This window comes from Suncus etruscus, chromosome 13 (genome assembly GCF_024139225.1).
Source record: "Suncus etruscus isolate mSunEtr1 chromosome 13, mSunEtr1.pri.cur, whole genome shotgun sequence".
NCBI lineage: Eukaryota > Metazoa > Chordata > Mammalia > Eulipotyphla > Soricidae > Suncus > Suncus etruscus.
In genome coordinates this window covers 99,475,911-99,498,379 of record NC_064860.1, presented here as the reverse complement: position 1 = coordinate 99,498,379, position 22,469 = coordinate 99,475,911, and the positions used below count along the sequence as shown (strand labels likewise).

The window sequence follows — 22,469 nt, the reverse complement described above, 5'->3', positions numbered from 1 at the left end:
TTTGACAGGATGTTTACTACAGAAACAGAGACACCTCCCTGGAGGGAGCAGTTTGCAAAACCTATTGCAAACTTGCACACAGCACAGCACACAGCAAGTGTTTGCTCTTACAAACCTGAATCCTTGTGAGCTACAGTAACAGGAAGGCCTAGAAATAAAAAGGCAGAATGTTGGCAGATAGAAACAGAACACGTGGGGTCGAAGAAATAGTGTAGTAGGAGGTCGACCGAAATGGACCTAGGTTTGACTCCTGGCATCCCATATCTCAGGTCCCCTGAGCCTGCCAGGAGCAATTTCTGAGCACAAAGCCAAAAGTAACCCGAGGGCCTCCGTGTGGCCTAAAAGAAAGAAAGAAAGGAGGGAGGGAGGGAGGGAGGGAGGGAGGGAGGGAGGGAGGGAGGGAGGGAGGGAGGGAAGAGAAAGAAGAAGGAAGGAAGGAGGGAGGAAGGGAGGGAGGGAGGGAGGGAGGGAGGGAGGGAGGAAGGGAGGAAGGAAGGAAGGAAGGAAGGAAGGAAGGAAGGAAGGAAGGAAGGAAGGAAGGAAGGAAGGAAGGAAGGAAGGAAGGAAGGAAGGAAGGAAGGAAGGAAGGAAGGAAAAAGAAACAGGGCCCGCAAGAAAGAAAAAGAAACAGGGCCTGCACAGACTGAGAGGTGCAAGGAGGAACGAGAGATGGAGGAGGCACCACTGCAGGAAACATCCGAGGTCTCTGTCGGCACCACATCAGTGCTGACATCAGCAGGAGGGTTCTGCCCCCACATGACATGGGCTCAGGCCCGCCTGACCTCTCCCTCGTGGCACAAGCGCTGTCAGCCCAGGCTTTGGCAGCAGCACAGAAAGGTAAGGATCAGGGACAGGCACATGCCCCGAGCACACCCTACATACCCAGGGAAGGCGCTGGCCACGTATCCACAAGGGGCACAGGGCAAAAAGAAGCTGCCAGAGTTGCAGGGATCCCCACAGCTCATGCCCAGTGGAAGAGAGGATGGAGGTCAGAGCAGACACAGCAGCAAACCAGAAAAACCCAACCCCAAGGATAAGATGCAACCACGAGTCAGAGCGCAGCCAGGTGTCATCCGGAGCTGGCACTGAAAAGCAAACATGCAGGCCCACTGCCCAGCCTGCACCACAGTCACCAGACAACAGGCCTGGGAAACGGAGAGGGTAGAAGTGCTGTGCGTGTTAATGTGAATGCATGTATGTGTGTGTGTCTGAATGTCTATTAAGTGTGAAAGTGCATCCATTGTGAGTGCACGAATATACATGTGTATGCATATACCTGTATGAGGGTTGAGACACTTATGACCACACCTCACCCACTACCCAGGGCCTGGACAGCTCCAGCTGTGTGTTCTGCTGCTGTGTTGAGCCTGACTGTGTCTGGAGGAGGAAGGTTGGGGCCATACCCAGGGAGCTCAATCAGGGCACCAAACGAGGTACAGAGAGTCAAACCTAGGTTGTCTCTGACCCTAAACTCGTCTGTTTGGTGCCAGAGAGTGAGTTCAGGTCGACTTCTGGAGCGTAGAGCCCAAGCCTGGCCTGTGACACTCTTCCTGCCCTGATATCTTAGAGCTGACACTGATCAGCTCTCGTGGAAAACAAGCCCCGGGCAGTGGCTGCACTGGGCCAACCCTCCAGGTTTGGTGGCTCTGACCATGGCTCTCAAGGGTCAGTCCCCATGGGCAGAGTTGCCAGCTGGTGCCTCCAGGGTCTCCCTGCCCAGCAAACCAGGGGTGCTCCCTGCTCCGTGACCAGGGTGCTCCCTACAAAGCGAGCATCTCACTTGCTTCCTTGTCCTTCGCCTCGGCCACCACAGCTTCCTTCTGCCTCTGCAGCGCTGAGTTCTCGTCCTGCAGCGCCACCACCTGTTGCGACGCCCGCTGCAGCTGCTCTCGCTGGCTCTCCAGCTCCTCCACCAGTGCCTTCTCCGATGAGTCCTTGTGGCCCAGAGCCTCCTGCAGCCCAGCCTGCTCCTCCTGGAAGCCAGCAATGAGGCCTGCAGAGACAGGGTAGGCAGCTGAGACCAGGTCCTGGGGGGTAGTAAGTCTGACAGGAAGGGCCCCGCAGCCCCACAGCCCCACAGACAGACCCTCGGCCTTGTGCAGCTCAAGCACCAGCCGGGAGTTGGCAGAGCTTTCCTCATCCAGACGCTGCAGCAGTTCCTGGTGCTTCTGGACAACCTGGGCCGTCTCCTCGTTCTTGCGCTTGAATTCCTTCTCGAAGTGAGAATGCAGCTGGCGAGCTTCCTCTAGCTGTCACGGTCGAAGAAAAGGTGACATGAGCAAGACCCAGGCTGCACTTGGCATCATACATGCCACCAACCGTCAGGCCATTTGACTCGGGGGGACTGAGCACAGCCAGAGCACTGCAGGCACATCAACACCGCACATACAAGGGCCTCAGCACTGCACCTACAGGGGCCTCAAGCAGCTGCTTCCAAAGGGGAAACCAGCGCAAGACATGGACGTCCAGAGCAACGGTGGGCACGTGAGGCAAAGGCCACAGGAGACAGGTGGGGATGAACAGTCAGGCAATTCAGGGCCTATATTCATGCTCTTCTTTCCCTTCATCCCTCCTCTCCAGGCTCTTGTCAATCCTGACCCCCACACAGCACAGGTCAACACACAACTGCCTCCCACATGTCCTGATATGAGCCCTACCCTCCTGCACAGTCACAGCCAGGGTCACGGCTCCCTGACCACTCACTGGGCCCCTCGTGCTGCCTGGCCTGAGGAGCCAACAGCAACTCCACACTCCCAGGAGCACAGAATTCTAATGCCGCCTGTGTCCTGTCCCAACCAACGCTACTCCTATAACCCGTCCCATGGCACCCACTCCAGGGCCCACAGCAGACCAGCCTGGGTAGGACCAAGGCAGGTCAGGACTGTGTCTCGTGGCCACTCTCAGCTGTGGTCCTGCCTAGGCCCATCAGTGCGTGTTAAACAGGCAGAAAAGATCCCCCAATGCTGCTGCTGTGACATTTGCCCAGAGCAGGGATAGGGCTCAGAATGCCACATGGACAGACATGGGCACTTCGGGCAGGGCCGGAGATACACACCTGCAGGGAGGGCAGCCTGGCCCACACCCAAGAGCCATAAGACATGGAGGGACAGGGACAATCAGAGCAGATCTCAGAAAAGGGACACAGTGCCTATCCTGCCATCACATCACACCTTCTCCAAAGACGCAGGCGGCAGGCATGGGCACTTGGGCGCACTTTCAGCCCGGGGTGACTTACCTGCCTGCTGGATTCCAAGGCCAGCCCCAGCAGGCCATCCACCGCCAGGTCCAGGCTCTGGAAGACCCTCCGCACGGGTTGCTCCCAGTCCAGGCTGTTGTCAGGGCTCAGGAAGCTCTCACATATGTGGCTGCTGATCTCGGCCACCGAGGACATCTCCGTGTTTCCAGGCAGTGTCGTGTCCAGGTCCAGCATGGCTGACTCAGAGCGCAGCCAGGTGTCATCCGGAGCTGGCACTGAAAAGCAAACATGCAGGCCCACTGCCCAGCCTGCACCACAGTCACCAGACAACAGGCCTGGGGAACGGAGAGGGTAGAAGTGCTGTGCGTGTTAATGTGAATGCATGTATGTGTGCGAGTGTCTGAATGTCTGTTGAAGTGTGAAAGTGCATGCATTGTGCGTGCACGAGTATACATGTTTATGCATATACCTGTATGTGGAAATACATCTGTCATCAGTGTATGTGTGTGTACATGGATCTGTCTGGGAGGTAGTAGCATCCATGCAGCAGCACAGAGTGGCAGGGCTCACCTTGCTGTGTGTCCAGCAGGCCCTCGTGATCCAGACACAGCCCCACTCGCTCACTGATACGGTTCCTCAGGGCGGTGGCGGCCCTCAGAGACTCTCCGAACAGACCCAGCAGCCTCTTCAGCGAGTTGTGCAGTGCACTCCTGGGACACAGAACCTGGCCTCAGACTCATTACTCCAGGTTCCAGGACGCTGCTCTCAGAGAAAGGAAAGCAAGCCTGGTGCCGACCCACTGTCCTATTAGACCGAGACTAAAACCAAGGCAGAGACAAGAACACAAAATGCCACAACAGACCTAAACCCTAACCCTATCCCAAGAGAACTGTGCAGCTTCTGTGTGGAAAACCATTCACTCTATTTGGTTTGGCTTTTGGACTTCGGTTTCTGGACTACAGCTTCCTCGGGGACTACTCCTGGCTGTGTCCAGAAGTGTTGGGGGAACCACATGTCCCAGGGACAAAACGAGGCCAGCCTCCCCATGTGCAAAGCATCTGCATGTGCCCTGCTGGGTTCATGAAGGCACTGCTCTGGCCCTCAAGTCTTCTGTTTAGAGGTCATCCCCAGCAGTGCTCAGGGAATCACTCCCAGCAGTGTTCAAGGGACCAAACTGGAGTCAGCTAGCCGCCTGCAAGATAAGCCTTAGCCCATGGTCAGTCTCTCTTGCTCTCCTAAATCTAAGTAAGAATAATGTGGTCTGGGGCCCTGTCCTGCCAGATGCCAATGTGCCAGGAGACACTCAGTGAGAAGCCTGTTGGAGCGACCAGTTCTTTCTCTAATCACAGGCTAATTCTTTTTTTCTTCGTTTTTTGGCCATACCCGGTGGTGCTCCAGGATTACTCCTCAGTAACTGCACTCAGAAGTTGCTCCTGGCAGGCTTGAAAAACCATATGGGATACCATGGATCAAACCCAGGTCCATCCCAGGTTGTCCGCGTGCAAGGTAAATACCTTGCAGCTGTGTTATCACTTCCAACAAAGATAATCCTTCTTTGCAAGTGTTTGTCCCTCCTGAGAGGGAAGCATCTCTGAATTGACCACTGCCCCTACCTGTTCTCCACCCATTGGGGTGCTCCTACTCCTTCCAATAAAGACATTGGGGCAGAGAGACTCCTTCCAGTGTGGGCCCACAGCTAGCTTATCTGTCTGCCAGTGCTCTTTTGCCTGCTGGCAGAAAGCTTATGGTTTTATCTCCCTAACCAAGTTTGGATTATTTCCTGTGTCAATGTCACTTCCAGACCCACGTTCCCCAATCCCCCAGGAATTGGGGCATAAGACTTCCACTACACAGCCCAGGAGAGGGCAGGACTTACCACAGGGGAGGCTGTTTCCACTGGGGGCAGCAGTCAGACAATTTGTCTGTCTGTCTGTCTCTCTCTCTCTCACACACACACACACACACACACTTCCATCATACATACCTTTTCATGATACACACACTTCTTTCTATTATAAACACACACACCCCATTCCATGACATACAATCTTGCTTCTGTCATACATGTCCTTTTCCGTGACACATGTACAGACCTCTCCCCATGAGACTGGTCGATATCGGACTTGAGCAAGGAGATAAGGTTTGTGCTTTCCTGGTTTTCCCTCTCGCGCCTCTGCCGCAGTTTCTCCAGCTCCGACTCACGTGCTTCTAAGTCATGACGTAAGGATAAAATCTGGTCTTTCAGCTGTTGGGAGAAAATGGTCAGTTTACATTTATTAATTTATTCTCTACTTTTGAGGGACAGGTGATTGACCTGGCCCTGCACTCAGGACTCACTGCTGGTGATGCTCGGGGGACCATATGGGGTTCCAGAAATCGAACTCAAGTTGTCGAGCACAAGGTAAATGCCCTATCTGCTCTACTATCACTCTGGCCCCAAAACTGTAAAACATTTGTTCAAATGATTCTGCTTAAATTTAAGAAACTTTCATCATCTAAATTAAAACACTAAACGGACCAAAGAGCTAGGACATGTGGCCGACCTGAGTTCTAGCCTGTGTCCCATCCGGCCCTCCAAGCCCTGCCAGGAGTAGGCCTCCCACACCCCCAAAACTTGAAAACCTAATGAAATAAAATACAGTAAAAGCCAGAAAAGGGGGGGCCGAAGAGATAGCATGGAGGTAAGGCGTTCGCCTTTCATGCAGAAGGACGGTGGTTTGATCCCAGCATCCCATATGGTCCCCTGAGCCTGCCAGGAGCAATTTCTGAGCGTAAAGCCATGAGTAACCCCTGAGCACTGCTGGGTGTGACCTAACAAACAAAAAAGCCTGAAAAGGTCCTAAGACTATTGACCCTTTTGTCCATGTGAATATCCCCTAACCTGACTTCCTATTTATCCCACCTGGATGGTCAGACCCACCCACACTTGGAAAGGGTCTACAGTTGGGAATAAAGGATATAAGGTGTTGCCTGGGGGAAGGGGTAGAAAAAGTAGCTGCCTGTTCTCCAGCTCCGCTCTGTCCCCCAGTCCTTTCAGCTTGAAGCAGATACTAGCAGAGAGCAGAGGCAGGACCTTCATGTCCACTAAGCAGGCTCAGACTAACTACCCGGGACAAGTGTCCTGCCAGTCTGAGAGAAACGACATGGCCGTGGTCTGCTGCCTCCTCTCTGTGACTATCGTCTGTAGTCATGCTGCACCCATGTGTCAAAACATGGGGAGCAAGCTGAGGCCAGTTCCTGGGGTCCCTAGAGCAAACCTGGTTCATAAAAGCAGCCTCATGGCCCTCTGTTATCAAACTGTGCTGATGAGCACCATGGCAACTGAGAATCAATGAAGAGATGAAGAACCCAAATCCAGTTGGGATCCCAAGTTCCAGGAGCCCCTAGGGGAAGCACGGGAGGGACGGGGAGGGAGGCAGGGACTCTGAAGTGAGAAGACAGCTGACCCAGCCAACCTGCCTGGTGCTGCCCAGAGAGCTCTGTGAGTCACCACATCTCCATGCGAATGGCCTCAAGAATTGTCATGGTGACAGCAGACAAACGGGTCAAGGGAAGAGGGGGACAGTCCTCAGGCAGAAAGCCAAGGCCAGCCCCAGCAAAGTGCAAAGTGCTCAAAGCATGAAGTGCACGAAGCAGCAAAGTGCTACATGCTTGCACACATGAAGACACGAGATGGACACGCAGGCTGGCCCTATGGGCAGACACTGTGTGGTCCACTTTGCAGCCCCCTGGAGCAGGCAGGGAAGAGGCATTGAGGGGGAGGCTGGGAACACCATGTAACCAGAAGTTATAGTTTAGCCTGAAGCCAAGTTCCAGGATGGTCATCACCATGGAGACACACGTTCCCAGAGGGCCAGAGGGTCAGAGGCTCCCTTTCGTGCTGGTCCACTACACGCTCGGTGAGAGCAGCGAAAGCAAAGGGGCGTCCCACTGACCTGCTGCATCTGAGGGTCATCCTGAGGCTGCGGCGAGAGAAGCATCTCTGTGTGTGGAGGTGCTGTCTGCTCACTGTCGACTCGCTGACACTTTTCCTCCCGCAAAGTGCCTTTCGCTGCACTTTCACGTTCGCTCTGCACAAAAGCACATTAACGATGTAAAGCCATCAAGCCGGGAAGTGGCACTTGTTTCGCATCTCTGTAGTTGCCAACACTGAACATGCAGCGATCACAGGTTCCAGGCCTTTCCAAGAGCCTTGACTTTGGCCTTCCCCATGGCATCTCCTTCAGGAAACACTTCATCAAGGCCCTGAGGCCCATGGTCAGGGCAACCCCAGGACCACTGGGGACTTTGCAAGCCACAGCACTGAGTCGGACATCACTTGGACCCTTCCCTTCAGCTCCAACGGACTCCATCTGTCTGGACAGGGCATCAGTGAACCCACCTGGTGCACCAGAGGTACTCCCAAACATGAGGATCATTTTCCTTTCCCCTTTTTCTGGGGGACCTCTCCAACAACAGCTCACAGACAGGAATAGACCCCCCTGAAGCTGGGGTACAGCCCCAGCCTTCTTTTACCCTGCAAAGATACTTCTAAAAGGTTATTCTCGGGGTGTTTGTAATGCACATAGTCAACCTAGATTTGATCCTTGGTATACTAACTAGTTACCCAAGCCCACAGGAGTGGGCAGAGTGCAGTGAGTGCAGAGCCAGGAGTAAGACCTAAGCACCACCGAAGCAAATGATTCTACGAAAGTCTGAACAATTATAGGAAAAATATTATCAATTTGCAATCATTAAGAAAATCAAGTAGCCGGGCCAGAGAGATAGCATGGAGGTAAGGCATATGCCTTTCATGCAGAAGGTCATTGATTCGAATCCCGGCATCCCATATGGTCCCCCGAGCCTGCCAGGAGCGATTTCTGAGCATGGAGCCAGTAGTAACCCCTGAGCATTGCCAGATGTGACTCCAAAAAAAAAAAAAAGAAAAAGAAAATCAAGTAGCTGAAGCGATGGCACAGCAGTAGGGCATTTGCTTTGCATGCAGCTGACCAGGAAAGGACCAAGGTTCAATCCCAGGCATCCCATATAGTCCCCCGAAGTTGCCTGGAGCGATTTCTGAGCACAGAGCCAGGAGTAACCGAGTGCTACTAAGTGTGGCCCAAAATCCAAAAAAAAAAGATAATTAAGTAGCATGCCTAAAGAAGAAAAACCTAGGAGCCAGTGTGGTGGTGCAAGCTAGCCTAGGGCAGACAGCTGTTCGATCCCCCACCTCCCATTTGGTCCCCCAAGCCAGGAGCCATATCCCTGAGCGTCACTGGGTATGGCCCAAAAGCAAACAAACAAACAAACAAAAAACAAAGGAAGAAAAACCTAAGTAAAGATTTACAGAAATCACCGACATAATAGTAAAAATAGGGCAGGAGTGATAGCACAGCGTTAGGGCATTTGCCTTGCACGAAGCTGCCCAGGTTCGGACCTTGGTTCAATCCCTGGCGTCCCGTATGGTCCCCCAAAGCTAGGAGCGATTTCTGAGCACAAAGCCAGGAGTAACCCCTGAGAATAACCGGATGTGGCCCAAAACCCCCCCAAATTAAAAAATGTCTGCTAGCAATGAACTAAAGACATACTGTTCACAGTGTATCTAAAATCACCAAAAATTCTTAAAATCCTCTTCATACCTAGTGCAATATTTGGGGGCTTATAACCCAAAGACGATGAAGGCGATGCCCTGAGAAGCCGCCTGTGGTCTGCAACTACACTACACCCAGAACACTGCTCCCAGGATCCCCAGCAACACAGCCCTTCCAGTGAGTGTCCCCTGGCGCTGGCCCTGGCCCTTCCAAGCAGTGAGACTGCCACTGTCCGAGCCCTCCGAGCCCTCAGGCACACAGCCTCTCCAGCCCAGACAAGAGGCACATGGCACTCCTGTCAGCAAACCAACAAGCCTCCGGGTGCCCATCCCTGTTCCTCTGCCTCCGGGCTTCCTGGGAACCTAGTCGGTGCCATCACAACCTCTTCTGTGCAGCTACCAAACAGTTACTGAACAGCCCTTGTGGCCACTTGGCTCCCACAAGACTGCTATCCTCCAGTACGTGCTCGTGGACCAGGCCACTGCAAACAGAGCAGTGTGTCGACCTGCTGTCGATTGGCTGAAGGCAGGCAGGACTAACTGAGGAAGCTGCACACATACAGACACACGCTCAGACAGGCACTCGGGCTCACAGGCACCATGAACACACGTTCGAGCAATTGCTTGGGGGGAGGAAGGCGGCAGCTCACCTGCTGTGCAGCCGGGAGCTCAGAGGCTGGGCAGGCATGGCCACTGCTTGACTCTGCTCCCAGGCTCTCCTGGGCTGAGCGCAGCTCCTCCTCGTGTTTCCGCTGCAGCTTCTCCAGCTCCTGCGCCAGGCTTGCACGGTGAGCACTGTCCTTTCTCCGCAACTGGTCCTCGAAGTCTGCCCGCAGCAGCTCCAGGGTGCGCCGGTGCTCGTCCCGAATGCTCTGAATCTCAGACAGGCAGCAGGACTCCAGAGCGTCCAGGTTGGATGAGTGTTTCGACTCCAGAACACTGATCTCAGTGGCGTGCTTGGTCTGCAGCTCGGCCACATGGACCTCGAAGCGGGCCTGCTGCTCGCTCTCCAGAGAGGCCTGCAGCTCTGCCAGCCGAGCCTGATGCTTGGTCTCAAGTTCCGAAGTCAGGGCCAGAATCTGCTGCTGGTGCGTCTGCTGTAGGTGCTGCAGCTCCCTGGCATGCTGCTCCTGGGCTGCCTGCAGAGAGGAGTCCTGCTCCACAGTGAACTTCTCGGTCATCTCCTTACGCTCTGCCAAGAACCTGAGGAGACAGCAGTCAGCATGAACAGCCCAGAGCAATGTGACTGACACCACCGACGCTCCCAATCGACTCGTTCCCAGGCCCCTCGCCGCACCCAAGTCCTCTGTCCTGCTGATTCCATAGCCATACGAGACTGAATCACCAGATACCGGTGCACAGGAAGTTAGAGGCAGACGAGTGTCCCCAAGCAGACTCCAGTGAAGGGTGAGAACATACAGAAGCACAGGACCCAAGGCAAGGACACAAGATGCCCAAGAGGGAACTCAAGTAACTCAGAACACTCACGATTTCAAACAAAAACAAAAGCAGATGACAGCGGAAGGCCCACCTCCACGAGGGCCCAGAAAGCAGAGCTGGAAGGAACACAAGAATCACACTGAGGGGTACACATCTAATTTGGTGCTCGCACAAGACGGCCAGGCTGCCTGGGTCTTATGCACTTCCTTAGGTGATCCCATAAGCACTCACCAGGGTTAGCTTATTCAGTTGTGATATGAGCACAGAGGGCCTCACCCAGACCCCCAGCCCTAACCTACACGCAAACCCTAACCCTGCCCTATCTCCAACCCAACTCTAACCCTAAACTCAACCCTAACCCTCATCCAATAGTGCTCTGTCAGATCAGATGTTGACCCTCACCCAGGGGCAGCACCCACATCCCTAAGGCCATCGGGTCAGCCTCTTCCAACCCAACATGTGCCCCACAGCAAGAAGCAGCAGCTCAGCCAGGTCTGAGCAGACAAGTGGCCCGAGCTCAAGACCACCACCATCACCATCAAACAAGCACAGCAACCCATCCTAACTGCACACTCCATGCTCACTCTGCAGAACCCATCAAGTTAAAATGCAAAGCAAGTAAAAATGCAAAGTGTGTGAGAGACTACACACGTGTCTGTGAAATCAGGTCAGAGGCTCCACAGTGGAACAAAACCAAACAGAACAAACTTGACATCTCTCACACACACACACACACACACCATCCAGCAGGGGCTGAGTATAGGTGCCTAGTGTGAAGCCTGTGCACTCTCCAGTTGAGAACCCAGAAAAATGTCCTGAATCACGGATCCAGCCCTGCCCTGTGTCCAACCAGATCTCACACCCACCACACCCACCCACACCCCTCTCTAGGGAGGCCACCAACTGGCCCCACATCCAATCCAATCCCTCCCCACCCCTCCCCATCTCTGTCTCTCTCTCCCCCCCTCTAGGGAGGCCACCTAGCTGGCTCCACAGGCATTCAATCTGATCAGCTTTCTCCCTCTTCCTCCCTTCCTCCCCCCCACAAACACACATGCCCCTAGAGCGCCTGCCCAGCTGGCCCTGTCCCCACCCCACATCCAACCAGGAGGCCAAGGGCAGCACCCACCTATTCTGGGCCTGTATTAGCTGGAGGGCACAGTCCTCCTTCAGGCGCAACATGGCCAGTTTCCATTCCCCGTCCGCAGCAGGCCCAGCACCAGGCTTGCGGCTACAGCGCCTGCACTGCGTAGCCTCCTCTCCAGTTGCTTCGAGCTCCAGCTGCCGCAAGCGGCCTTGCTGCTCCAGCAACGAAGCCTCCAGCTCCAGGATCTGGGCGGCCTGCTGAGCCTGCAGCTGCCGCATCTCTGCTTCTCGAAGCTCGAACTTGTCCACCACACCCTGTTTTTCGGACTCAGCCCGCTCTCTCAGCTCCAGGAGCCGGAGCGTTAGCTTCTCCTCGGCATTCCTCTTCTGGGCTTCACTGGCCACTGCCCACGCTGCCTCCTTCTCTGTAAGTTCCTGCTTCAGTGCTTGATGCTTCTCCCGGGCTTTCTTGAGCTCCTCCAGGTGGTCTCCAATCAAACTGTCCTTTACCTACAGAGAAGCAGTTTCACTGGAGGGAAAAAGCTAAACAGAAATTACCAGCAGTCACAGCCCAAACCCGCCTCTGGAAATAGTAATGGCCACATGTGGAGGCTCGGACCAAAGAGCAACGTGAAGGTTTGTGAGGTAAATCAAGGCCTTTGAAATAGCTCCCATTTGTACCTCAATTATTTTCTGTGGATCTTGTTTTCCCTTTGACTTTCATCTGGCTTTCCCCCCAGCCCCCTGGGGTGAGAGGTTTGATTTGGGTCTCAATGAGAGGCAGAAGAGCTTAGGGACAAGCGGCCATCTAGATCTGTGGTTCCACGTGGTGGAATGACTGGCTTGTGGGTGACAACTTGTAGTATGACTTTTCTTGCCTGCTATAACCTTCATATCTATGGGGATTACTTATTGCAAGGAACTTCAACCGGGCCAGCATCTCCTATCCTCCCCAGATAGGAGGTATGGGACCCCCGTTCCAACTTGGGGTCTGTGGAGCAATCAATTCTGTACCACTTCACATGCATATAATTTATGTTTTTGTTTTGTTTTGGGGCCACAGCCACCAGTGCTCAGGGCTTACTCCTGGCTCTGAACTCAGGATCACTCTTGCTGGTGCTTAGGGGACCATATGGGATGCAAGTGATAGAACACAAGGTCAGCCACATGGAAGGCAAGTGTCCTACCCACTGTCTCATCCCTCTTGCTTCATCTGATTAACATTTTTCTTCTTTGTTTTTGTTTTGGGGCCACACCCGGCAACTTTTAGGGGTTACTCCTGGTTCTGCACTCAGAAATCACTCCTGGCAGACTCAAAAGACCATAGGGGATGCCAGGGATCACACCCAGGTCAGCCACATGCAAGGCAAATGCCCAAGCCACTGTGCTATCACTCTGGTCCCCTGATGAACTTTTTTTTTTTTTATGGAACACTTCACGAATTTGCGTGTCATCCTTGCGCAGGGGCCATGCTAATCTTCTCTGTATCGTTCCAATTTTATTATATGTGTTGCCGAAGCGAGCACCCGATGAACATTTTAAAGGTACCGTGTGAAAGGGGGAAAGACCAGAATGTCACAGGCAAATGGACATCCTAATCTTCAAAGAGAAAAGGAAGCAGGACAATGAATGTCACAGAAAAGAAAGCTAAGCCAAGTGTGTATAAGTGATACTACTCCTTATTAAAAAAAAAAAAAAAATTATGGGCCTGGAGAGAGAGCACAGTGGCATTTGCCTTGCAAGCAGCCGATCCAGGACCAAAGGTGGTTGGTTCGAATCCCAGTGTCCCATATGGTCCTCCATGCCTGCCAGGAGCTATTTCTGAGCAGACAGCCAGGAGTAACCCCTGAGCACTGCCGGATGTGACCCAAAAACCAAAAAAAAAAATTTTGTTAGGACCCAACGTAAAAAAAAATTACGTTATGGGGGCCGGAGAGATAGCATGGAGGTAGGGCATTTGCCTTACATCCAGAAGGACAGTGGTTCAAATCCCGGTATCCCGAAATTGCCTACCAGGGGCAATTTCTGAGTGCAGAGCCAGGAGTAACCCCAGAGCGCTGCCGGGTGTGACCCCAAAACAAAAAATTACATTACCTACCCTACAACAGGTAGGCAATTGCCTTGTACAGAATTGGCCCAGCATCCCATATGATCCCCCAAGGCTACCAGGAATAATTTCTGAGAGCAGAGCCAGAACTAACCCGAGTACTTCTGGGAATGACCCAAAAACCTCCAACTTTAATTAATGTTAATGGGGGCTAGAGAGTGGGCTCAAAGTGAGCTTAATCTTTGCCTACAGAAGCCTAAGTCCCACCTCAGCACCACCCAGTCATCATATTGCTCCAAGCAGTGCCAGGAGCAGCCCCTGAGTGCTGCAAGGTGTGTGGCCCACAGGACAAAAAGAAAAAGATAATTATTAAAAATTAAGTTTAGGCACTGGAGAGATAGCACTGTGGGTAGGTAGTGTGGCCTTGCACAATGCTCACCCATCTTCAATTCCTGAGGGTGGCTGCTACAGCAGGGATAAGCCCTGAGTACAACTGAATGTGGCCCCTAACTAAATCAAATCAACTAAATCTAAAGCCCTATTTCTGAGCATGAGCAGTTACCAGACAACCCTCTCAGAGATAAAGAGTTGAAAAGGACTGAAACAGGGGCCGGAGAGATAACATAGAGGTAGGGCATTTGCATTGCATGCAGAAGGACAGTGGTTTGAATCCCAGCATCCCATGTGGTCTTTTTTTTCTTTTTTTTTTTTTTGGTTTTTGGGCCACACCCTGTGATGCTCAGGGGTTACTCCTGGCTATGCGCTCAGAAGTTGCTCCTGGCTTCTTGGGGGACCATATGGGACGCCGGGGGATCGAACCGCGGTCCGTCCTAGGCTAGCGCAGGCAAGGCCCATGTGGTCTTCCGAGTCTGCCAGGAGTGATTTCTGAGCGTAGGGCTAGGAGTAACCCCTGAGCACCAAAAAGAAAAAAGAAAAAAAGAAAAGGGGGCCAGAGAGATAGCAGAGCAGTAGGGCATTTTGCCTTGCAAACAGTGGACCCAGGAGGGACAGTGGTTCGAATTCCCAGCATCCCATGTGGTACCCTGTGCCTGCCAGGAGTGATTTCTGAGCAGAGCCACGAGTGGCCCCTGAACGCCACCGGGTGTGACCCAAAAAGAAAAGGACTGAAACTCTTCATGACCCAACACAACCAAGACATGGCGGCGTGACATACGGGCATATGCCAAACGTGAAGAAATTCCAGAACTTGCTCGCTTATGCCAGGAGGATGGAGAGAAATGGGAAGCCCCAGAGGGAGCCAGAGAGAGACAGCATCTGTGCCTCGCCCACCCAGAGCCCAGCCCTGGGCTCCAAGCTATGGCCCCAAGTGCAGGCAGGACTGAAGGTCACCCCTCTCCAGGCAGTGTCACATGCTCCTGAGTGAACAGAGCACAGCACTGTCCTGCAGCCGGAAGATGTAGCCACTTGCCTTCTCCAAGTCCTCCCGCAAGCCAATCTCGTGCTGCAGCTTCTCATGCAAGTTCCTGTTCTCAATCCGCAACAAGTTCATCTCCTCCTTGAGCTCTGTCTGCAGAAGTGCCAGCTGCACCTTGTGCTCAGTCTCCAGAGCCAAGACTCGGGCTGTCACCTCAGCCTCCACCTCCAGGGCTGTGTCCTGAGCACAGCGAAGACACACGCGAGCCAGGCCTGCGGGCAGTGTGGCATCAGGCACATGGGACTTGGATGGGCCTGTCCGGCCAAAGCTCCTGAGACAAGACTTGGATCCAGGCTTGTCCTCACTCAGAGCAAGACCTCATCTCCCCTGGAACAGGAAGCCTCATCCCTCACACGCTCCTTAGCCTCCCCCACAGAGTCCCTGGAACAGGCCCCACTTCTCTCATATGGCCCAGTCCCCATAAGGCCTTCTTTCCTCCAACTGTCATTGGGTCTCAGGTCACGTACCTTGGCCAGGCTCGTCCGAGAGCCTTGCAGGCTGCTCCCCTGTGCACCTTGGGGATCCCGTGAGCTGCAGCCCCTCAGACACATCCAGGGAAGTTTCCCAGGCATCAAGCGAGCACTGGTGGTCATCCTCCAGCTGCATGTAAGCAGGCAGGGGCATGCGTGACCATGTGGCCGACTGTGGCAGGAGCAGAGTCACAGCTGGTGGAGCAGCACAGCAGATATAGCCCCGGCACAGGGGCACTTGCTCAGCTCCTGAGGACCAACCCCAGCCTGGCACAGATGTTGCCCTGCCTCCCTGCAAAGGGCACTTGGGGGTGGAGCGTCCCTGAGAGGGTCTCCCAGGCTAGGAACAAAAGGGTGTAGTGAAAAACTTCCTGTCCTCTCAAAAAGGCAGCCAGGAACCCACTTCCTCACAAATCACGAAGGGTCTCGCCAGCCTGAACACAGATTCAAAGGTGCTGAGGAGGGCCATCGAGACACAGCTTGTCTGCAGGGCCCAGGCTCCAGACTGCTAAGCATGGTCCCCAGCACCACTGGGTGTGGCCCCGAAACAAAAAAACAATAAAAAGACCCAAAGTTCCTTTGAGGTTTGGAGAGTGGGGTTTTCCAGGTACTCGGGAGCCTGGGGAGGCTCCAGAGATTAGGGGCTGAAGAGAGCATAGACTGACTGATGAGAACACGAGCCCACACCCAAATTCCAGCCTTGGCAAGGGCTAGCGAGAACCTTTTGGGGTGAATGCTGGAGCCTGGGCAGGACCTCTCGGGAAGAAGAGGAAGGAGTTTGGGAAAGGGTGGCTGGAGGTGTTTCCCCTGAAGACCAGGGAGAGCGGGAGACAGAGCCCTTCTGGGCCACAGCCTCACCTCATGGGGATCCAGCTGCAGATGCCGGCTGACTTCTCCCTCAGATGCCTCTTCTAATGATGTGCTGGTTGCTCTATGGGGGGAAGATGGGAGATGAAGGGAGGTGGAAGGGCAAGAGCCTCTCCTGCTCCACAGGCCAGGCTGGGTGTGGTCAGCCTGTTCCCAGACACCACACACCTCCCGCACAAAAGCCTGTCACAGGCAGAGCAACACACAGCAAGGAGGGTGTTTGCCTTGCACACAGCAGACCCAGAATCGATCCATAGCATCCCGTAGGATTCCCTAAGCCTGCCAGGAGTGATTCTGAGAGCAGGGCCAGGAGTTAACCCTGCCTGGTATGGCCCCAAGGAAATAAAAAAAGCCTCTCACTGGAGACTCAGGCCTGCTGCGGAGCCACTGGCTCAAGAGACAAGTGGAGGGGACAGGCTCCCTGGGGAGGGGCTCGATACCCGTGTCTGGGGATGTGGGGCTTCCCTACGTGGGGTTGGGGGACCTGACCATTACCCCGCGTCCAGGGGCGAATCCACCTTCCCCTCCTGGAGCCGCTGCTGCAGCAGCGTCAGGTCCTCCTGGTAGCTCCTCTCGGCCTCCCGCAGCCTCTGCTCAAAATAAAGCCGCAGCTGCTCCAGCTCTGACTCGTGCTCGGCTTTCTCCTGCTGCTGGCGCCGGGCAAAGTCCTGCTTCAGGCCTTCCAGCTCCTCCACGCAGGACTCTTGTGCCTCGAGTGGCTGCTCAGGCTCTGCCATGGGCAGAAGAAACCGGAAATCAGGGAAGGTGAGGAATGAGGGGAGGGAGGCACCGGGACCTCCAGCTCATGCACATGTGTGGGGACCCAGGCGACCTCAGGGGCCTCCCTCAAGTGAAGGCTCCTGAAGGTACTGGACGTGAGAACCAGATGTGGGTAGCTCTGGGGTTCTGCAGGCTCAGAGGCCACTGTTGGTGTAAGACCCTGGATTTGGTGTAGATACCTAAGACCCACCCATTTCTGGGAGGGGTCTTGGGAACCGGATACTAGGTGTGACCTTACCTGCAAGACCCGGCCCATTCCTGGGAGGGGTCTTGGAAAAGTTAGATAAGCCTTGAACTGAGGGAATTCTCGGCCTTTCGGCCCTGCTGAGCCCGCTGGCTTTGGGGTCTCTGTTTCTGGTCTTGGACCAGGATGGAGGCCAAAGGGAAGATGGCTGAAAGGGTTAAGATGCAGGGTAGCCTAGAATGGCTGAATGCTTAAAAGGTTATGAGATAGGCCACACACATGTGGCGAATAGGGCATGAATAAAAATGATGCTTCCTGAAGCCTGCCTGTGAGTGAGTGATTTCGCCTTTCACCTGGGCCTGGAACTCGCGGGCTGGATGGGGGATGAAGCCACGTGGCTGGGGCCTAAGCACAAAGGCCTCCATCCTTCACCATCCAGCCCCATCGTTATTTATTGAATTCAACAGGCCACCTCCAGAACTGTGAGTAAGGGACAGCTGGACAGCCAGCAGGACACACGGGGTCATGCCCTTAGATCGCTGCTTGGCCAGTCCAGGTCCAGTGGGGGTCGGTGACTGGGCAGAGCAGCCCACAGCCTGTTTCTTCACACATAATTGGCAAGTGCCTCCACCTGCCATATCTGTACTTCAGTGTTTTGTTTCCTTTGGGGGAGGGCTCCCAGGAACAGGAGGGACTAGGGGGATAGTAGGGGTCCACAGGCCCCTCCCCACATGCCGATGCACTCCCCACAGTGAAGCAGGCTGTCAGCTCTCTCTCCCATGAGGCGATAGGCAGTGCCAGGATATGAGACCAGGCTCAGTGCTCTGAGGACACAGAGCCTGGACTTTGAGGTTCCAGGGTCCACTGAAGGTCCCTAAAGGTGAAGTGGTGCCTCACCTCGGGGTTCCTGTCCACCAGGCCCCGCCAGCTCCAGCTGGGCCCACAGGCGTCTGATCTCCTCCTGGGACTGGGCCTTCAGCTCCTCGTAGGACGCCCGCAAGTCCTGAAGCTGGAAGAGAACTCCTGAGTGAGTGCAGGGAAGCAGGGCGGGCCAGCAGCCCACACCCAAAGCAGGGCAGGGCCACAAGGTTGGGTTACACCTGACACAGCAGAGGCAGACCCGTGAGCCACCCAGACCAGACCATGCTGTCAGCCCCTCAGATCAGCCCCAGGTGTGAGCCCCTAGAAGACCATCCCCGTCAGCCCCAACACACCTCCCTCTGTTTTTCCTGCTCTTGCTCCCTGAACTTGAGCTCCAGGCCCTCCAGACACTGGCATCGCTCAACCTGCAAGTCCTCCCGAAGTTGGCACATGGCTGCCTCGTGCTGGGCTTCCAGCGTCTGCAGAGCACCTGGGGGCAAAGTTTTTCAGGGCCACAGTGCATCCCACTACCTCCCGCCAGCTCTGTCAGCACCTGTGAGTCTAGGATGGATGCACCAGGGAGCAGGACACCTGATTCCTCCCGCCCTGCCTCCTGCCACAGGCGCTAAAACAGCCAATTCCTGCTCATTTCCAGGGTTGGGGATCCGACTGGGTGGGGCCTTGCAGCCAGAACAGACCAACAGAAGAGCCAGACATGAGCCATTTGACTCCAGCCAACTCAGGCACACAAGGTGCAAAGCCTTTATCTCACGATAAAGGCTTCAGGGGTTGTGGCATCTTGAATAGCTGTGACCTATGAGGGAGCCAGTCTGAAGATGACTGCCCCGAGCCACCATAGCCACAGCACAACAAACTGTGGGCCATGTCCTCAAGTATCCCCAGAAAATCCCCCACCAACTGCTCTAATGAGAGGCTCACACTCAGCCTTGTTTTTGGCTTGAAAAATCTTCTCCAGCTCAGTTTTCTGTTCTGCCAGTTTTTTCCTGAACTGATCTTGTAAATCCTCCAATTCCAACTGGTGCTTTGCAGATAACTCTTCCCGTAGGTTTGCTAAGCACAATTCCCTCTGAGATTCCCAGTCTTGCTTCAGGTTCTAAGGGAAAAAAAAAGGAAAAGGAAGGTTGTGGGGATGTCTAAACAACTGTGAAAACTAAGTGTCAGTGGTACGTTGGGACCAAGGAAAGCCTGTCTGAACCCACAATTCTGCTACTGAGGAAGGGACAGAGACAAGCATCTGAGCAATGAGGCTGTAGGAGGCAACAGAGGCTTTAATGTACCTGCATACCTGTCACCCACATGCCCAACACATTATAGCCCTAACATCATGTGTACCTGTCACACCTGCCGGTTACCCACGTACCCATGTCAACCCACCCCTAATGTCACTGTGTGCCCATGTCACACCCTTAATATCACCTGTATGCGCATCATCCCTACCCATTGCCCTGTCCCTAGTGTGCCCGATCACACCGACCATCTCCATCATGTGTGCCTCTCTCTGTCAATCTCTACAGGATGTAACCTTCCCAGCTGGGCTGGCATCCACCAAGAAAAGAAGAGCCAGCTCTGCAGTGAGGGTCACAGGAGAACATGGCAGTGGGTGACGATGTGCCCAAGGCACTTATCCTCACCCCGAGCCTGGCTTGGACCCACTGAAACCACCTTAACCTACCTCCACCATCTGGGAATTTCTCTCCATTTCTGACTGTAGCTTCTCCTTCAGCTCAGCTGCAAGAGTTACAAGAAGTTCAGACTGGCCCAGGACTAGATAAGCACCAGAGAAGGACCTATAGGGCATGGCTAGGAGTACCTCAAGGAAAGGTTAGCAGAATGTCAGCTGAGGGACAGCCAAGACACTCAGGAAGGCTGATCCAGGCCCTGAGGGCTCATGTAACCTCTGGTGGCCTGAGCCCGGCCTGAAGGGCCCCACACCCAGATCACTAATCCAGGCTGTGCCTGTGCAGCACAGGGAAGGAGGGGCCAGACAGACCAGGTAGAGAGGTGCTGACAGGAGATGTGGATACAGGCAGGCTCAGGAGCCCCAGAAAAGAACAAGGAGAAATGATGGAGGTGGGGCACAAGTCCACAGACAACACCAAGAGAAACAAGAAGCAAAAGGCCAGACACACACACACACACACACACAAAAGGCCAGACACAACCTAGAAGCAAAGCCCTCTGCACACAGCAAAATACGAGGCACAGGAGTGCGGCTCCCTGTACTATCAGGAATGACCCCAAAGCACCCCCAGTAGAAAAGCTGTTACGAGGAAGCTATGAAGGCACATCTAAGACAGCACTCAGATTGGGTCTAAGAATCTGCCCGTCACGGGACCCTGGGCCCACCGAGTGCACCACGGCTGCAGACAGGCACTGGCCTTGCATGGAGGAGGCCCCATTCCCAGCACAGCACAAAGCACAGCGACACAGAGCCCCCCCCCCCGCCCCCCCCTCCCCGCTTCCCAGCGAGCGTGTACCTGTCTCCTGGCTGCATCGTCGGGCCAGCTCCTCCCGCTCCCGAGCATGCTGCTCCCGGGCCTGTTCCAGCTCCAGCTGCTGCCGGCTCTGTGCGAGGGCCAGCTCCTGGGCATGCCGCCCATTGAGCATGTCGCGCAGCTCCACCAGCGCCGTCTCCTTCTCTCGCTGCAGGTTGGCCTGCGTAAGCTCCAGCTGTGCCGTGTGCATGTTGTTCAGGCTCAGGCGCAGGGCCTCGAGCTCCAGGGCCGACGGTGGCTGCAGAGACAGGCTCTCTGAGCTAGTGTCCTGTGCGCAGTGCCAGCCCTGGGGACAGGGGACAAGGTACAACACACAGCCCAGTAGCTGGCAGGGAATCTAGGCTTAGCCACATGCCATCACCCAGCCTCCCTTCCCGCTGAAGGCGAGTGTGTGGGAAGCTGCTCACCTGGACCAGCTGGGTCTGCAGCAGCCCCGAGCCCGCCGGCCCCTCCTGCTCGCCATCCTCATCTTCCCTTCCGCTCCTTGGCACAGCGGCCTCAAGATCATCTTCCCGGTTAGGCTCCTGGGGAAGAAAAGCAGACAGAGGGCGCCTGTGCGTGGGAGGCATCACACAGGCCTGGGCGCTCTCCTGGGACTCCACCATCATCACGCCCACTGGCCAGAGGTGCCAAAGGACCAGAGGCCAAGAACAGTGCTGAGGCAAATCCAGCTGAGAGGACGGAAGCTCTAGTGCGGGAGCCAGAACACAAGAACAGCACCAAGGTGCTGAACAGGTGCCACCCAGAGCAGAGATCCACACGTCTCTGGACAGGGTGGGCTGAGGGGCACCTGGAAGGACGCAGGGTTTCCTCAAGGGGCAGGAAACCAACAAGAGACTGCGTTGGACACGCTTCCACAGCAAACCAATTGGGACAGGCCACTCTACCCTACACACATGTTGGGTTACACCTTATTTTACCTAAAACAAAGATCATCCCTGGTTTCTTTGTATGCTTGTTTAAACTTGGACTTACCCCCAAACAGAAATTGTCTTACTTGTAAACCTGGGTTAGTTTACTGCCCCACGCAGGGATGGTACCTGTAATCAATAATAACAGTAGTTCTGACAGGCAGGAGGAGCTCCATACTAGGTAGAAGACTGCCAGACTACAGGTGTTTCACCCTCAGCCTGGTCCAGATTATTTGTGTGACCCTGATTTAGACTTGTTCAGCTGGGCTTGGAGATACAGCACGTGAGGTTATTTTTTACAAAAACACACCTTGTACCATGGCCTCCCGAACCAAGCGGCTGTAGACACTGAGGGCAGGAGACCAGCTCCAGCTCCTGGCCTACCTCAGACCAGGGAGCCTGGGAGGTGACCAACAAGCTGAACCGGACGGTATGAGGAAGGCCCAGGTTCCATCCCAGTACCGCGGTCCCAAGCCCTGGACTTACAGCAACCCAAGCCCCACTGGGTGTGACCCAAAACCCAAAAATAAAAAGGTTCCCAAGTGAACATCCCAGTGCTGCTTTTGACCCAGAAAGGCAGAAACTCCTCAGCTGCGACATATCGGGACACAAGTTGCAGTGGCCTTGTCCTGCCTACAATCCTATCCTGCCTAAAACCGTTACAGTCTGTAGCCCTCTCCTTCCTGCCAATCCCTGGCCAGCACACGCATCCCCCTATGAGGATAATCCAGGCTCTCGCCGGGCAGTGGTAGGCTCCCGATGCAGGACCGTCAACCCCTAATGCTGATTCCCTAGAATCCCTTCAAAGACAACAGAAAGGGCCACTGTTTCCTGAAACTGGTGCCAGACACACCATGGGACCCTCCAGACCTGAGCATATGAGATACAAGTGGAGAGGAGACAAGTGTGTGTCTCTCCTGAGGGGACACACCAGCGGCCCCTCTGCAGAAGCAGCCGATGTACACAGACGGTGGCCTTGGACCCAGGTCATTGCCCTCCACTCCCTCCTGACTACAGAGACCAGCCCTGTGGCCTGCTTCCGACTGCCCGATGGACCAGTAAAGATCACAGGAGGGCCAGTACAGCAAGGTGAGAACTTGCCCTGCA

The 22,469-nt window shown here is 54.6% G+C and overlaps 1 protein-coding gene and 1 non-coding gene across 2 annotated transcripts in view; both read right to left on the bottom strand.

Annotated features, from left to right (window-relative positions):
- PCNT (pericentrin) overlaps nt 1-22,469 on the bottom strand; it is a 54,913-nt gene that overhangs the window by 29,059 nt on the left and 3,385 nt on the right. Inside the window, exons 3-20 of the mRNA XM_049785459.1 lie at nt 20,859-20,975; nt 20,434-20,689; nt 19,629-19,684; nt 18,875-19,049; nt 18,289-18,425; nt 17,972-18,083; nt 16,606-16,840; nt 16,102-16,174; nt 15,241-15,373; nt 14,768-14,985; nt 11,335-11,801; nt 9,416-9,968; nt 7,132-7,266; nt 5,290-5,441; nt 3,767-3,906; nt 3,236-3,471; nt 2,087-2,249; nt 1,781-1,993 (exon numbers count right to left, since the gene is read on the bottom strand). Coding sequence (XP_049641416.1) covers nt 1,781-1,993; nt 2,087-2,249; nt 3,236-3,471; nt 3,767-3,906; nt 5,290-5,441; nt 7,132-7,266; nt 9,416-9,968; nt 11,335-11,801; nt 14,768-14,985; nt 15,241-15,373; nt 16,102-16,174; nt 16,606-16,840; nt 17,972-18,083; nt 18,289-18,425; nt 18,875-19,049; nt 19,629-19,684; nt 20,434-20,689; nt 20,859-20,975 — 3,571 coding nt within the window. The remainder of the gene's footprint in view (nt 1-1,780; nt 1,994-2,086; nt 2,250-3,235; nt 3,472-3,766; nt 3,907-5,289; nt 5,442-7,131; nt 7,267-9,415; nt 9,969-11,334; nt 11,802-14,767; nt 14,986-15,240; nt 15,374-16,101; nt 16,175-16,605; nt 16,841-17,971; nt 18,084-18,288; nt 18,426-18,874; nt 19,050-19,628; nt 19,685-20,433; nt 20,690-20,858; nt 20,976-22,469) is intronic.
- On the bottom strand, nt 12,711-12,817 carry LOC126026696 (U6 spliceosomal RNA). The gene has a single exon (XR_007501919.1). It is a non-coding gene; the product is annotated as a U6 spliceosomal RNA (small nuclear RNA).